At 42.6% G+C, this 17,610-nt stretch overlaps 2 protein-coding genes across 2 annotated transcripts; one reads left to right on the top strand and one right to left on the bottom strand.

Moving 5' to 3' along the window:
- On the top strand, positions 1 to 9,758 carry pold1 (polymerase (DNA directed), delta 1, catalytic subunit). Its single transcript, XM_053443107.1, has 27 exons — positions 1 to 166; positions 936 to 1,125; positions 1,584 to 1,697; positions 1,831 to 1,971; positions 2,167 to 2,292; positions 2,478 to 2,646; positions 2,742 to 2,856; positions 2,981 to 3,110; positions 3,225 to 3,391; positions 3,494 to 3,598; positions 3,803 to 3,943; positions 4,056 to 4,166; positions 4,273 to 4,464; positions 4,547 to 4,635; positions 4,847 to 4,963; positions 5,073 to 5,186; positions 5,408 to 5,555; positions 6,308 to 6,403; positions 6,497 to 6,634; positions 7,377 to 7,552; positions 7,896 to 8,048; positions 8,146 to 8,248; positions 8,343 to 8,475; positions 8,621 to 8,734; positions 8,863 to 8,915; positions 9,306 to 9,403; positions 9,511 to 9,758. The coding sequence occupies exons 2-27, from the start codon at positions 939 to 941 to the stop codon at positions 9,596 to 9,598; spliced, it is 3,318 nt and encodes a 1,105-aa protein (XP_053299082.1). The 5' UTR covers positions 1 to 166; positions 936 to 938; the 3' UTR covers positions 9,599 to 9,758.
- Positions 9,759 to 10,318: 560 nt separating this feature from the next.
- zgc:55558 (GTPase KRas) lies at positions 10,319 to 14,233 on the bottom strand. Its single transcript, XM_053443108.1, has 5 exons — positions 13,869 to 14,233; positions 13,552 to 13,664; positions 12,423 to 12,601; positions 12,068 to 12,227; positions 10,319 to 11,943 (listed from the first exon to the last, which is right to left on the bottom strand). Exons 2-5 carry the CDS (start codon positions 13,660 to 13,662, stop codon positions 11,827 to 11,829), a joined length of 567 nt encoding a protein of 188 aa, XP_053299083.1. The 5' UTR covers positions 13,663 to 13,664; positions 13,869 to 14,233; the 3' UTR covers positions 10,319 to 11,826.
- Positions 14,234 to 17,610: the final 3,377 nt, after the last annotated feature.

Here is a 17,610-nt window from a genome sequence, read left to right as displayed (position 1 = left end):
CTCGTCCGTGACGTCACTCTCCCGTCCTTCACTACCAGGCAGGAAACTTCCCGCGCTCTGCCCCCCTTCGGTGAAAGTTCACCAAATTAAAGCCGAGTGGCGGGAGCTGTTGTCCGGAAGCGACGGTCAGAAGCTTGTGTTTATATCGTCGCGAGGAGACAAACAGGTCAGTGGGACGGTTTTTGTTTACCATGTTGCTCGGACACACTCTGCTGCGTGTTGTTTACACTCGTGTTTTGCTAGCTCGCTGCTTGTAGCTCCACACAGACACACACAAGGAGGGAAGCGTCACTTCCAACAGAGACATGTTCACCTAACTGCAGTCACACGCTAATCAAACGTAAGCCGTCAACGCACAGAGCTGATACAACACAACTGTGAGAGGATGTGACCACTTGGAGGCAAAGTAGGTGACGCGGTTGTGATTCTAACAAGTGTTTAACACCCCTAATGGACATAGACTGTTCATACAAAGGCTAATGGACTAAACTATGTGCAGAATATGGGGGTGTCTCTCCTGAGCTGGGGCATGACATCAAGTTAATACATATCTCTCATAATATATGATTTAGTTGATCAGATATATTAGTTTTTATCATTTATATTGTCCTGCAGTGTTTTTTTTGTAATATCTACTTCTAGATAATATTCACAGACACCATCATTGTTTCACAGACCCCATCATTGTTTCTAAGCACATGCACAATGTTACAAATGTATTCTGACACCACAAGGAATATAAACACACACATACATTTTATAAAGTTGTAACTGTATGTAAAGCAAAGTGGGTTATTTGTTAAAATCTCAGCTTTATTTCCAGGTTGCAATAAGCTCTGAAAGAAGTGTAATGTGACTTCACTGCACTTCTATTTAATTTGTCTCTATCTAATCATCTTCTCTACCGTGTCCTCTGCTCTCCATGTTATTTGCAGGCCATGGATTTTAAAAGACGCAACGGTGCCACCTTCAGGGGCGGTGCACCTCAGGCCAAACGGGGTAAACCTGCCGGCGAGTGGGAGGACAGTCCGTCGCAGTTCGAAGAGGAACTGTCCATGTTCGATGAAACAGATATGGATTCAGAGGCGATGGAGGGACAGGCAGGTCATGACGTTATTCCCGTAGGTGAGTGTTGCACAGGAAATCAAGACAGACGTAGGTGGAATGATTCAAATGATTTTCTTGGTACAGGTAAAGAAGGAGTTGGGTAAATGACATGCAGACCAGTTTCACATCTGGCCAATAACTAACTGTTAACCCTTACCATCGCCATAACTTGATAATCACGGATGCTTAGAATTTTCCTTAAATTCTTTCTTAAAGATCATGTTTATCTTTTTTCAAGGGTAAGTAAACTGTTTGGCAGCTCTTATAAATCAGTTTGAATGGATAGATTAAGTATTACAAAGTAATCCGTATGTTTTTCATTTTAAATAATGTTAGTCCGTTCCAATAACTGATCGTCCCAGGAATATACTCTTCTGGTGTTCATTCAGTTTTGATAATGCTCTCAGCATTCACTTGTACTACTCACCACAATAAGATAACAATTTCCTTCTGTTTCTGTTTCCTTGTTGTGTCAGGTGAACTATTCTCGGCAAACCTCAACCCTCGCTGGCCACGGCCTGCTGCTCCCCCGCTGGAACCATCATCTGATACTTTGGTGTTTCAGCAGATTGATCTCGACTATTATTTAGGTAATTATCCCAGAGGAGTCTTGTAGAAGCCAGACTTAAGATAATATAGACCTGATTATCAGACTACTCTTATGATCCAACGAGTGTGAGAAAATATGGTTTTAAACTTGATTTCCTCTTCTCTGTATTGCAGGGAACGCAGTGGCTGGTATGCCCGGTCAGTCGCAGGGAACAGTTCCCATCATCCGCATGTTTGGGGTGACAGACAGCGGCAACAGTGTTTGTTGCCACATTCACGGCTTTGCGCCTTACTTCTATGTTCCTGCACCAAATGGTGAGTTATTATTATATTTTTAATGCAACGTTGAGTTTGAACACTCTGTACATTGTATAAATGTCATATATGCACATTTCTCTCTTCTGAGCTGTCACTTTTCTAAATGATTTCCCCCTTTTTAGAGGAGGAAAAAATCATGTAATTCTTATTCATCCCACAACTTCTCTCCCACTTTCTGCTTCCTTTGAAAAGGTTTTACGTCTGATAACTTGGTTGAATTTAAAAGAGAACTGAACTCTGCTGTGCTGAAGGACATGCGCTCCAACAAGGACAACATCTCCATCACAGTGTTGGCTGTGGACATCACCCAAAAAGAGAGTGAGGACAAGTGATTATAAATGCTTTGTTATACGATAACAGGGTGGATCCTCGTTACACAGAACAGTTACTAATAAATAAATGCACAAATATGAATCAATGCTATTTTAATACACTACTTAAAAACTGTGATTACTCTTTCACTGGCCTTTTTGCATCTAAAACTCTTTTCCTTTTTCCTACAGGCATGTATGGATACCACGGACAACGCAGTATCAGTTTCTTGCGGATAACAATGGCGATGCCTCGCCTCATTGCCCCGGCGAAGAGACTTCTGGAGCAGGGCATAAAGTTCGGACCTTTCCAACACCAGAGTTACAAGGCCTACGAGGCCAATATAGATTTTGAGATCAGGTATGCGTGTTACAAATACTTCTTTACATATACCACATGGCTTTCTCTGAACAAAAAGCAGACAAGTAGCTTAGTGAGCCTCTCTGTGTTCGCAGGTTTATGGTGGATTGCGCTGTGGTGGGATGTTGCTGGATTGAACTTCCCAAAGGCAAGTTCAGAGTGCGTGAGGAGAAGGCCTTGGGGGAAACGAATACTCAGTACCCAAGCAAGGTAGGTGTCGTTTACGTTTTATCCACAAGACACAATCCGCCTCGTCTTTATGCTGCTCAGTGGTTGACCAAATGGCCGACATTCTACATGGGTCTGCTGTTATCTGTCCTTTTCTGTCCTTCAGGTGACCTTGTGTCAGTATGAGGTGGACGTGGGATGGACAGATTTCATAAGTCACCCAGCGGAGGGAGACTGGCAGAGGATCGCACCACTCCGGGTCCTGAGCTTTGACATTGAGTGTGCAGGAAGAAAAGGTGAGGTTCCTTCTTTACCTCTGGGATTTTCATATTAGAAACGTGAACAGGGCTTGATCATAGTTTGATCAGAAGCAAATGCAGATTGATTTGGACGTTACCTCTTCTCTCCAGGAATCTTCCCAGAGGCTGATAAAGACCCTGTGATCCAGATAGCGTCTATGGTCCAGCGTCAGGGTGACTCGGAGCCCTTCATTCGCACTGTGTTCACCCTCCAGTCCTGCGCCAGCATTGTAGGCTCTCAGATATTGTGCTTCACACAGGAGAAACAGCTGCTGCAGGTAAATCTACCAGATTTAATAATGACAAATAAACAGTTTTTTGACAAGTTCTTTGTTTCCATTTGTAATGTTCTGTTGTTTTGTGTCTGTCTGTGTGAGCAGAGCTGGGCGGAGTTTTTGAGAACAGTGGATCCAGACATCATCACTGGATACAACATTCAAAACTTTGACTTTCCCTACCTGATCAACAGAGCCACTGCTCTAAAGGTTAGATGGAGCCACATTAATGTACAACTTTCATCCATAACCAAAGACTAAAATGTTCCTGACAGATTAAGCGTCAGTAAGAATTCCTTTAACTACCATTGTAAAATGTATATGTTGCAAAAATAGTTAAGATTTCCTTTTTATGTTTGCACTGAGTTCATGTCTACCCCCTGTATTCATTAAAATATGTCCTTCTGTGTTTAGGTGAATCTGTTTCCCTACTTGGGCCGAGTGAGAGGAATCAAGTCAGTCTTGCGAGACCTGAACTTCCAGAGCAAGCAGATGGGACGCAGAGAGAACAAGATCACTAACATAGAGGGACGTGTCCAGTTCGATTTGCTGCAGGTCAGCACTCTGTGCATTATAATTCAACAATAGACAAGACGTTGGTTAGATTAGAATGATTTGAGGAGATGATATGTTGAATATACACTGACTGGTGTGTCTGTCTTATCAGGTGCTCCTGAGGGATTATAAACTGCGCTCATACACACTAAACGCTGTGAGTTACCACTTCCTGCAAGAACAGAAGGAGGATGTACAGCACTCCATCATCACTGATCTGCAGGTAACCTTTCTGCACCGGGACGAGAGCTGGATATTTTTTTAAGGCTCATTAAATTTGACATTGAGTTGTCGCTCATCCGTCTTGTTCCCCGTGTCCTTCCTCTCAGAACGGCAACGAACAGACTCGCAGACGTTTGGCTGTCTACTGCCTGAAGGACGCCTATCTCCCGCTGCGCCTGCTGCAGAAGCTGATGTGTGTGATTAACTACATGGAGATGGCCAGAGTGACAGGTGTGCCTCTCACATACCTGCTGTCAAGAGGACAGCAGATCAAGGTCGTCTCTCAGCTGCTGCGACAGGTAACAAAGGCAGACACAAGGCACAGATATTAGATACACGTTGACTTAGAGATAAAAACTGCAAGTCTCTGTACATGTTTAGGCCATGAAGCAGGACCTGGTCATGCCTGTCATAAAGGTAGAAGGAGGAGAAGACTACACTGGAGCAACTGTCATCGAGCCAGAGAAAGGGTATGTATGTCTGATGTTTGTTTTTGTGACTGTAGCTTTTCAGAGATTTTTCTGTTGTTGCAAATGTGTCTGACTGGAGATCCTCCTCCTGAATTCTTCATGGACATAGACATTTTCTGGAGTTCATACCTGAAAACGGCTTCTGACTCCTCTCTGGTCCTGCCTTGGTCTTGTTATCTTTCTTCCCATGACCACCCTCTTCTTTGTGTAGGTATTACAGCGTTCCCATTACCACCCTGGACTTCTCCTCCTTGTATCCCTCCATCATGATGGCTCACAATCTGTGCTACACCACCCTGCTGCAGAAGGGCTCATCAGAGAAACTAGGGTGAGCATTTGTTTTTGCACTTTTGCACCTTAAACACATGAATGCATCTCATTCATCTGTCTAGTATTAACAGAGCAAACTAATAACTGAGATGGCTGTGTTTCTTAAGCCTGTCAGCTGAGGACTTCATCAAGACTCCGACTGGTGACCTGTTTGTGAGGAGCTCAGTGAGGAAAGGACTTCTACCTGAAATCCTGGAGAACCTTCTGTCGGCCAGAAAGAGGTTTGAATTGGTTTAAATAAATCACAACAACTTGAACTGAACTCGAGTCAGTATTTTTGTTTCCCTGCTACTTTACCATGGAGCCTTGATTTGCTGCTAAAGCCCAATTTAAATCAATTTCCTCTTGCTGCGATCACATTCGAATTCACTTAACATACAAAATGTATCATGAATCAGCCCGATGTGCCTCCCTTCTCATCCTGTTCCTCGTCTTGCCACAGGGCCAAAACAGAGCTGAAGAAGGAAACTGACCCTTTCAAGAAGCAGGTGCTGGACGGACGTCAGCTGGCTCTCAAAATCAGTGCTAACTCTGTGTATGGCTTCACTGGGGCCCAGGTGGGCAAGCTGCCCTGTCTGGAGATCTCTCAGGTGAGCACTTGACTGAATTATAGGTTAACATGCTTACATATTGTGATATATGTGTATACTCTGATTAGTGTGAACAATCTTTAGTTAGAGAGCTTTGTGGCATTAGTTCCTCTTCTATCACATTGGTAAGGGGCTGTGTTTTTAAATGAAACCGGTAAAAATCCATAAAACTATGGGAGTAATCTGCATACACACACAAAAGAAGGGTCAAAGGTCGCATGATTGTATTGTGCTTCAAACCCACTTTTTAAAGTTCTGGCCCCACACTATGGTTCACCATGTGATTTTAAAGGCCTTTAAAAAAAGTCTTCAAATATTGTACTAGGTCTTAAATTGTCATAAATTAAGTCATCACAATTTGACTATGTGTCGCTCTTTCCGCTGCACATGTGGGAAGTGGGAGAACAAGCGCTAAACAACACACAGATGTAGATGTAGAGCAAAGATTGGAGTTGAGACAGAGACCACAGAACAGGCAGAGGCAGAAAAGTAGAACAAAGAATCAAACACAAACATCTAATGTAGGTGAAAAACAAGGATGTGCTACAGACTGTGTGATGTTAACCTAGTTAGATTCACATCTCAAAGACAGATGAGACAACTCTGAGTTTTGCCCACTAGCAAATATTTATCTTCCTCATTGAAACTCATGACTTGTAGCGTGGCTTTCAGCTCCGTGGTCAGTGAAAGGTTAATCCAGCAGCAGGCAATTTACCTATAAACTGAATCAAAACTTTTCTTATCTCATCTAGAGCGTCACAGGTTTTGGGAGGCAGATGATCGAGCAAACCAAACAGCTGGTGGAGTCCAAGTACACCATCTCCAGTGGGTACCCAGGTGATGCCAAGGTGAGGAAAACATGCTGTCAACAAATCAGATTAGTTTCCCTTCTGTAATTTAAACAACTTATATGTGTCTGTGTTCTTTTATTTGTTGTTAAGGTCATCTATGGCGACACAGACTCTGTCATGGTTAAACTCGGGGTTTCGACAGTGAAGGAGGCCATGGAAATCGGGAGAGAGGCAGCGGCGTGGGTGTCGTCCCATTTCACACCACCAATCAAACTGGAGTTTGAGAAGGTACAGTTTCAGTTCGTTTCTATGCACACTTTGCTAATTGATTTGTTTCTCTGATAAAGAGATGGTTCAAGTGAGTGTTTATTCTCTCACACACTAGTTTGACCTGAATGAATGAACGACATCTGATGAGATAAAACATGACACAGATGTGCTTGATTTACGTGTGATCCCTCAAAGTTTATTTGGCATTTTATTCACGCAGAACATGTTTCCTTAATATTACACATTTCACACGTGGACTTGAAAATAATTCAAACTACCCAGCATCCTTTGAATTGGGCTTGGTAATTCTCAAACAACATATTTGTCCCATTTAAAAAGTTAAATTGTCAATTCAGGTTTAACTTAAATCTTCTTACTTGCAGTTTTTATTTCACTGTTTAAAAGGACTACACTTTTAAAGCCTTTGGAAATATATGTTCCTTTTCAAAACCAGAATATGTGTAGGTCTTGAAAAGGCTTAAAGCCCTTGTCGGTTCTTAAGTTATTAAAATCTTAAATTCCTTAAAAAAAAGGTCTCAACAGTCAGGTAAAGCCCCAGTTATACGATTCCATATCCTTGACTTTATGTAAAAGCTCTGTAGATCTTTGTGTGTTTAATCTAAACTTGGAGGATGAAGTCGACATGCAGCAGCACTTCCTGCCAAAGTGTATCTGTAGGAATAGGCAGCTGTTTTTTGGGGACCACAGGAGAGATGGAGCATCCTCTTGGCTCACAAGTTTATTTTCATCACCTCCACAGGTGTACTACCCGTACCTGCTGATCAACAAGAAGCGATATGCCGGCCTGTATTTCTCCTCCAGTGCAGACACACATGAAAAGATGGACTGTAAAGGCATTGAGACCGTCCGCAGAGACAACTGCCCTCTGGTGGCGAACCTCATCGGCACCTGTCTGCAGAGAATCCTCATTGACAGGTACACACATGTATGGTCTTTAGAGATTGTTTGTTTTTTACAGTGGCCCAAAGTGGACAAACTATACACCTTTTTTGAGTTTTTATGGTAACTGAAGGTTAGCAAAGGTTCTCGTTCATGTTTGGAAGGTGAGAGTAGGGGTATTCAGCTATAACATGCAGCTTCACCACTAGATGTCACTAAATTCTTCACACTGAACCCTTTAAAGGACTCCTGTGATTTCCTTCCTACTTAATTAAATGTATAATTTCCTGATGCAATTGTTACTTACAATTATTTCTTCAGAGATGTGGCTTGTCAGGATTTCATAAAACTAATTGGAGCTGGTGTGCTGTGATGTTAGGGATCCTCAGGGTGCAGTCGCTCATGCCAAAGAGGTGATCTCAGACCTGCTGTGCAACCGCATCGACATCAGCCAGCTGGTCATCACTAAGGAGCTGACGCGCACCGCCCAGGAGTACGCTGCCAAACAGGCACACGTGGAGCTGGCAGAGAGGTGTGATTATACTGAGATGTTTTAATTGACATAAATCTTCCATGGAAATTATTGTGTGTGTGTGATTATTATCTCATTAACATGGATGCTTCTACAGGATGAGGAAAAGAGATGCCGGCAGTGCTCCCAACATGGGAGACCGAGTTCCATACGTCATCATCAAGGCGGCAAAGGGAGCAGCAGCTTACATGAAGTCAGAGGTCTGTACTGGCACCTTTGACTTATTTTTTAATGTGTGATTCACCTCCACATCTCTTTTCCTCATCACAAACATGTTTAATATTGATTCTTCAGGATCCAATCTACGTGCTGGAGAACACCATTCCCATCGACACACAATACTACCTGGAACAGCAGCTGTCCAAGCCCCTGCTGAGGATATTTGAGCCCATCCTGGGAGAGAGCAAGGCGGAGAGCGTCCTGCTCAGTGAGTCACACACACTCTCTCTCAAACTCTTGAAAGTTAGGTCCAGTCATTGTTCGGAGATGTATTGATTCCACTGTGAAAAGTAATGTGTTATCAAGTTTTTGGGGAACTTAACATCACTTGTGGTTATTGTCGTGTCTGTCAGAGGGCGACCACACACGCTGCAAGACCGTGTTGACCTCGAAGGTCGGGGGACTCATGGCGTTTGCTACGAAGAGGAACACCTGCATCGGCTGCAAGGCTGTGCTCAAGGCGGACAGTATGTGTGCTCAGTCATTTTCTCAAGTTTGGTGTCTCCTTTTTTTAAAGAGGAAGTTTGGCTGTTGGTTAATAATTTTATATTTCTATGTTATTTCTGAAAGATTTAACGTGTGTGTGTCATTGCAGCGGCTGTGTGTGATTTCTGTAAGAAGAAGGAGTCTGAACTTTACCAGAAGGAGGTAAGCAAAATGCTAAGTCTTCATTCTTAAATGTTTTCGTTTTTTTCACTAACGAGGTTTAAAGTTGATTTGGTTTAAGTCCCAGCTCTGAAAATGTTCTCTTGTGTTTATCATTTTGCTGTTAGGTAGCTTTTCAGAGCTTAAATCAATTAGAGAGAATTTGATATCAAATTTTTGGTAGATTGAGTTAAACACAGCAGATTTCAATATCCAACCAAATTGAGTCCCTGTGACCAGTTATTTTCCTTTTTGCTGCTGTAGACCAGGCGGCTGTGATTTAGTTTTTCCACATCGACTGTATTTGTGAAGCAAATAACTATAAATTACAAGGACTAGTATCTGCAAACAAATGTCTTAAAGTGTTGCTTACATTTAGCTTTTAAATTACAGATCTTTCACATGAACACACTGGAGGAACGTTTCTCTCGCCTGTGGACTCAATGTCAGAGGTGTCAAGGTTCCCTGCATGAGGATGTGCTCTGTACCAGGTACATATACTGTAGAAACACAAGCACGTTTCATATAACTGTGTTTAATGCAGAAACACACTGGCAGTTGTTTTTCATTTAGTAATGTCCCCCTCTCTCCTCTGCAGCCGGGATTGTCCCATCTTCTACATGAGGAAGAAGGTTCAGAAAGATTTGGATGACCAGAGCAAGCTAGTGTCTCGTTTCGGATGGTGAGGAAGAGGCACACACGCCCTCATTCCTCCTCTTCCTCTTTATGGACTCTTGGTTTTCTTTTTCTCTACGTCTTTCTGTGCTTGTAAAAATGTGATATATCGCACTGTTACTATATTTTCTAACATGAATAAAAAATACATTGAGTATTTTTTTTGTAAAATAAAATCAAAAGCAAAATCTACTTGAAGTCATTTGTGATTGCCTTCCTCTTCAAGGTCAACCTTAAACCACAACCCCTCCTCTTCAATGATTTAGTACCTGACAAGATGAGATTGCACTTTAAATGACAAACTGGGGCAGAAAACTGGATGTATTGTTTTTTCTTCTAAATAAGAGACATTATCGAATGTCACAAATCAGATCTGGGGCCTGTACTACGAGGCAGAAATTGTGTTAGCGAGAGAACTGCTGGTTTAACTCTGGTATTTCAGTCCACGTTCTAAATCATCGTGGTAACTTATGGTGAACGGCCAACCTGCTCCAGTGTAGGTTAAGATTGAGATCTAGAGCGGGATAAGGACACCCAGGGTTAACTGAGCCAATTGATAACCAGCTCCATCCAGATTCAGGGCTGCCAATGTGAAGATACCCTGGATATGTTGAACTTGCATCGTAATCCAGCCCCAAATTGTAAAGTGCTTCTCAGTTTGAGAAGTTTGTCTCTTCTGAGGAAACCCCTCTGAACCAAGAGGATCCACCTCAGATAAACAGGACGAGATGTGAGAGCTACAGACGTTTACTTGTTCATTACAGCAGAGTGATGTTACATAGCTGTCAGTGTCGGATCCAATCACGTTACATGTTTTTTTTTACAGTGGAATTACATCACGTCAAAGTGACGAGTCGGGCATTTGGAGCATGATGGATAAATTCTATACCTGATCATTCTAAACACTCAGCTGAAGTTCTCTCATTTACCTTTGATTTCAGACTATGTGGGCAGATGTTTCTCAATGCAGATGTTTTCTCTAAACCAGGACAATCTGGTATGCTACAAAATTTAAATCCATTACATTTTAAGAGCGATGGTAATTATCAAAAAACAAACGCTGCAATAGAAAAATGTTGCGCTACTGAATGTGTTGATCCAGCATCCAGTGGGATCGGATATCATGACAGTAACTGTGAGGCTGCTGAGTTACAACACTGGTTTGACTGGTTTCTAGTCCCCACGTGGACAGTTGCACACACACACACTACATGCTCTGGTGGAGTGTGGTGAAGCAGAGGCTGAGCTTGGAGACAGTGACTTACAACTACAACCACCAACAACACTGGGACTGCTTTCCGAAGTGGACTTTGGAATGCTGTGCAACTTTGGACCACGCCAGCACTTCAGATGATAAATGAATAATGACTAAGAGTTATGGAAGCAGGGGACAGACTTGACACAGCGCTCATTGAGTTGAACTGGCACCACCACTAATCCTAAAGTCTAATTTAATAAACAAAACGTGGAATGGATAAAGTGCGCCTTGGAGACACAACTTTAAAGCTTTTGTCACTCATGCTATCCTGCTACAGTTCTCTCTTTAACTTATGGACTTTGTGGGACAAAAAAAGAACCCAACTGTATACATTTCTGTTGTGTTTCAAGCCCCAGATGACAAAACTATCAAAAAACACAAGGGAGAGAGGAGACAAACATTTTTCTTGGAAGCAAAGCATTTTCACAAGAACAAAAAGCATCCAAGTCATCAGGATCCATTTCTCATGACGAACATGCAACAGTTCACCTGCAGATTGTGTTGAGTCCTGGTGAGATGCATTAGAAACATCACCTGTTATTGTGCAAAGTGCAGTGACGCACTGCCGTGAACCCGTGACCACCTGGAGTCAACAGGAGCAGAAAACACTGGCCGGATTATATGTAATTAGAAAATGAGAATTTCCTATACAAACAACTTCTCACAGGTTCTTGGGAAATAAATCCTTTTACCACAGACTCAAAAATCTAGTTTTCACAAATGTAACCCAAAAAAACAACATTCAACTAAAAACTAGAGCATCTAGAAGTGTGGTCATCAAAACAAACTGCACATTGGATGAAAACTCGTGGCAGCGTGCTGTTAGTAGAAACTGGGATGGCTGTAAAGATGGATTTTGCCTGCTACCCTGTCTGGACTTGAGCTGAGATGGAAGCCTCCAAAGTGACAGAGGAGGCGCAGTGTGTGAGGGAGGAGGAAAACAAGTGCCATGAAGAATGCTGTACGTGTGTCTGTGGTTTGCTATAGTATCAAACAACGTCTCTTCTGAGTGTTCTTCTTGCTCTTCTTGTTGCTGCGGTTGGTCTCCTTGTATTTTCTAATCTCCCGTACCAGTGAATAGAACGCTTCCTCCACACCCTGCAAAACACACAAATGATGTTATATTGTTAAGTAGGTTGATAAATTCAATCGAATTGACTTACTTGCTCAAACATGCCTCAATGCAATTTAAAACATAGGTATCACTGTCTTTCCTACACACCTGTCTGGTTTTGGCAGAGGTCTCCACAAACGGCACTCCGTAGCTGCGTGCCAGCTCCTGCGCCTGTCGCGACTCCACATTGCGGGTTCCCAGGTCGCTCTTATTCCCCACCAGCACCATGGGGACGCTGTCACTGTCCTTCACCCGGTTGATCTGCTCTCTGAGGAGGAGACACATGTACTTCAGCGGCTGAAGGCATCTTAATTTCTAAACGTGGGGTTACAGTTGCAGATCTGGGCCTGTTGCACCACCTTCCTTTAAATGATGTCAGTAAGTAGCCTCGTCATGCTACACTCACTGTCAGAACCTGCATGGTGCAACAGGTGAAACAGACTGAGAACCTGCCATCTTGTACCTGTAGAGGTGAACGTCCTCGAAGGACTTGATGTTGTTGATGGCGAACACGCAGAGGAAGCCCTCTCCTGTCCTCATGTACTGATCCCTCATGGCGCTGTACTCCTCCTGACCTGCCGTGTCCAGGATGTCCAGCAGACACGTCTCTCCGTCAATCACCACCTGTTTTCTGTACGAGTCCTGCAACGCAGCACGAGCATGATTAGGACAAGCAGGGCTAAACATGAACCTAGTGGATTGCATCATGTTGATTCCTTTTTCTGTTTGTTTTTTACACTTACACGGCTCCGTCGTGTTGCAACAAGACCTTGCTGAATCAAATGTTTTGCAATGAACTTGTTGAAACATTACGATTTTTTTTTTTTGAAACACCAAGTATCACATTTTGTTCATGTATTTACTGTGTTACGCATTTATATATGTATATATACATGTAAATATATATTTAGCTGTCTGGCAGGCTCGATAGAAACTTTTAAATCCCTCTTAAATACACATTTGACCTCTGCAGTGGAGGAGTTGGGTTTTCATGAGTTTGTTTAACTTTGAGCTGCAATACACAAAAAACTACTGAATATAGTACTGAGCCAGGGAAGAACACATTAAATCACAGTGAGGATCTGGATCAGTTTCTATTTTCTTTAATATTGCAAAGCGTCTTTGTTTTTTTTTTACATTTTCCCAGATTTCCCCAGGAATACCTGATGGATTTTATACTTGCTGCTTTTGTAGTTTGTGTAAGTTTGCTTTTTCAGGACTTGAGGTCTGGATTCACCATCAACCTTTTGTTAAATAACTTGTTAACCTTATACTACAAAGACAATGTTCATTATTATTATTTGGATACTTTTAACGTCTAGCTCTGATCTTACAGACTATTTTAAATCACATTAGACTGTTCTACTTAATTTAGTTGTTATTCTTTTCTCATCTGTAACATCTTCATTAAGTTTTACATGGTATAGAACTTTGTATGTGGGACTTGGAAGTCACTGCTGGATAGGATCATTATCAATGGTTTGACTTTTCAGTGACGCAACACCCAGATAAGGAATAACACTGAAACTGTATTTTCCAGAGTTCTTCCTCATGTCGCTCCTCTGCGGTCTGGCTGGTTGTTGGTGTCTCACCTCGATGGTTGGATCGTACTCGTCTACGAAGTGGTTCTGGATGAGCTGGATGGTGAGAGCGCTCTTCCCCACACCTCCAGCCCCCACCACCACCAGCTTGTACTCGGTCATGCCTGGTAGAGGGGGAGAAGAAGAAAAAAAAAAGAACACACCAGTTAGCCAGGAACCGTGGACACATCCGCACCAGTTGCTCCTCTCCCTTCCTGCGCGGCCACGGGCGAGGACACTGGCCCCAGATTTTTTTTTTTAAACGACTGCTCCTCCATGTTGGAGCCCTTCCCTTCCCCACCCGACGTGAGCCGTTTCCGTGTTCTTACCTCAGCGAGCGGGGGGTCGATGGATGGATGCTCGGTCTGAGAGGAGCGGTCACACACTTCACTGTCTGGATAAATCTGATTAGCTTGCTACATAACGTTAGCCTGCGACGGGTTTCCTTGTTTCGAACACTTGTGGGAACACTTCGCCAACTGGCCCCGCAACTTGTTCTCCGGGTCGCGGCCACGTGCAGAGACGGGAGCGGGTTCGACTTCCGACGCTACTTGTCAAAACGTAACTTTGCGCTACAAGTAGTTTAGAGACTTAAATCCTTCCCTGGCTCCTGTTTAGTCTCCATTGTGATTCATTGCGAGGCAGAGTAGCTTCGCGTTAATCCCCTGTTCACGCAGCCAATCACACGCCCGGAAGCAGACAGACGTCGCGAAAGCCCAATCATAATTCAGTTCTGATTTTCAGTGAGCCCGCCCATATCTAGCAGCTGCGTCCAATCACAAATAAGAGCTGCTGCAAACGGGCGTGGCCTCTCAGACAACCTCGCTTCCTCCAAACTTCACTTCACAGAAAAAAAATATGAATTATTTTCATAGTTATTGTAATTTGTATAGCTGTCATAGTTATTCTAATGTTTAATGATAACAGGATCATAATAAAGCAATAATGATGTTAATAATAAATGATAAGAAATTATGAACTTCACATACATACAAACACATTGACAAGGTTCTATATAAGTTGAAAATGGGAAATTCAAGGAAAAGAATAAAAGAGCAAACAATAAGAAGTAATTTCAAAGCATTTTTTGGCATTGATTCTCACACTAATTAAATATGCATTATAATCCGTTCCGTATGTAATGCTCCTCGCTAAACACTTAATGTTGTCCTTGTGAATATGTTTCCTTCATTAACACTGTAATAAGATATCAGTTCGAGTTATATTATTTTGAAAGCTTCTACCGGAAGTGAAGTGTGGTTTTATGTCCGTCTTCCTTGACTTTAGTGAATTGTGAGTGAATTCCAGGTGTCACTTGTGTGTTTACTGCCCTCTAGTGGTCACACTGTAGTACAGTGGTACTAGTAGCAGTATCAGTAGAATAGTCGAATAGTCGAATATGATATAACAATAATAGAAACGATATAATATACTAACATTAACAAGAAGACAGAAGGGACAATAAGTTAGCAGTTCACCGCTGTTGAGGCCAACACATGTTTATTGTTGACCTTGATGAAAACACTTTTTACTACAGATCCCATCAAGATGACATGGAAATATGTCAACACAAATCATGGGATGAATAAGGTGATTCACAACTAAAACGAAACTAAAAAGATCCTAAATAAATTAACAAATGAGGGAATTAATCCTCAGAACAAATGATCAAAATTAAAGACTTAAAGAAAAGTGATTGAATGGCATGTCTTCATGCTCACACACACACACGCACACGCACGCACACACACACACACACACACACACACACACACACACACACACACGCACACACACACACACACACACACACACATCATGCCCCACCCTCTGGTCCATCATCCTCACTTCCCTTGTCTGTGACGTCCATGTTTCTCGCTCCCTCTCCCACCGAGTGCATCTGCTCTCCCATCTAATCTTTGCCTAAAATCACCGAGATAATCCTGCATCCATCTGTCCCGAGAGAGGAGGAGAGAGAGCGACAGAGAGCTGACATTGTGCTCACCGTGTAAAATAAAAAGGATAGAATCAATAATTTAACGATTGTGCTGAAATAGTGGCATCACCTTAAATTAGTTACATTTTTATTATACACAAGGATATCGCACATGTACATCTTTTATACAGAGACTATTTTGCATATTTTTGCACGTTTAAATTTAATCATTTCCTTTTTAGAACTTTTTTTTTTGTTACACAGATTCCCACCAGGTAACCACACATTTCATCAGGTAGGAGGGAGGACTACATTGGAACAGCCAAAAACTGAGACACAGAAGAAACTTGATCAGAAATACATTGATACGACAATTAAAAAGGAATAATCATTCATGTCTTTGAGACGTGTCACTCAAAACTCAATGGTGATTTTCCTTCGTCACATTTCAAGGTAATTTATTGACACATTTCCTGTTAAACCCTCATTTGATTCAGATGATTCTGGATATTTTAACATTCCACTCTTCCACTTTCACTCTTCACTCCACTCGTATCACAAACCTCAAGTTAAACAGAAATGCATTCCCGGTCTGAGAAAGAGCTGCCTGCAAATATGTTTTTAATCTTAAAAGTAAAATACTAAGTGTCAGGACATGACCTGTGAGAACAAGAAGAAAGCATAACTTGTTTGTGTGTCTGTGTGCATGCACATGTTGTTGCCTCTGCCAGGGAGGTTTCACCCCTGCAAGCACGATTACGCAAAAAACTACTGGATGGATTAACACGAAACTTGGTGGAAGGATGCAGTATGGGTCAGTGAGGAACCTTTAGAATTTAGATTTTAAATATTTCTTCTGGATACGGATCCAGGAATTTCTTTCACCTTCTTTAACATTGTGTTTTTCACAATTTTCCCAGGGATAATTCATGATTGTGATGAAAAGAATCAAGCATATATACGGGACTAGATATCTATGAGTGTGTGAAATCTTGTGCAGCTTAACTGCATCTAAAGGGGCAGCTGGGAATTGGTAGAGGATCGGCTTTAGCTCAGTCGAGATGCAGATGCAAAAAGCTGTTGCACAGTCTGGTTTCCCTCCTGGATGTTGCTGCACCTCTGACCTCTTCACCTCTGCTGCATTAAGGATACCACTTTTAAATTGAGGGCATGAGAGGAGCTAATGTGATTGGCCGTGATTGTCAGCGAACCTTAAACCCCACCCTCTGATGATGTATAATGAAGAATATTTGCTGAGACCACCCTGTGTCCATGCTCTTCACTGCCACCGACACATATTGTGCCACCACTCCCTCCGCACATGGCACACGGACAACTTGACAGTGCTGGCATGAAATCTGCAACCTACATGTGTTAGTGAGTAAAAGGAAGAGAGGGATGATGGCGTAAAGCGCTGCTGTGCCCATTAAAACATGCTCACCGCACAATGTTTCAGCACCTGCACCCAACACAACACACACACACACACACACACTCTGACCCACCAACTCAAACATGACATTTAGAGACACGGTACAGACGGATGAAAGGATGAGAAGGAGAAAACACAGGGACGTAAACGGAGAGAGAGTCAGCCGCAGAGGCAGCACGAGCTGTGATGCCCGGGAATATTATAACGATTGCTCCTCACACTGCAAAAGTGCTGGAACTATCACTCTCTACTTGTCATCCTGGGCCAACTCTCCAAAGATCCCACACACCTACTCACACACCCACACACACACACACACACACAAACAACACACACACACACACACACACACACACACACACACACACACACTAAATGGAAAAGTCACAAGAGTCAGATGATTGAGTCGTAACGTGTGCTTTGTGACCCACAGGCCTGGCTGGACGTGACCTAGTTAGGTCAGGCCCAGGTGAGATTCAGCGATACACCACATTGCATCTTCGTGCGCGCGCCCTTGCACACACAAACACACACACACATACACATTTAGGGCAGCCTGTTTTATCATTTCTATAATATCTGAGAACCTCGACAATAATATAGACTGAGTTAAAGAGAGAATTAGCTGTTTTTTAAATTTAAATTGACGTTGATGTCAGCTGAAGAAAATTACGTTTTAAAAACCAAGGCCCCAAAGGTGCTT

Source organism: Pleuronectes platessa, chromosome 16 (genome assembly GCF_947347685.1).
Source record: "Pleuronectes platessa chromosome 16, fPlePla1.1, whole genome shotgun sequence".
NCBI lineage: Eukaryota > Metazoa > Chordata > Actinopteri > Pleuronectiformes > Pleuronectidae > Pleuronectes > Pleuronectes platessa.
The sequence above is the reverse complement of the archived record's forward strand: the minus strand, read 5'-3'. Positions and strand labels throughout refer to the sequence as shown.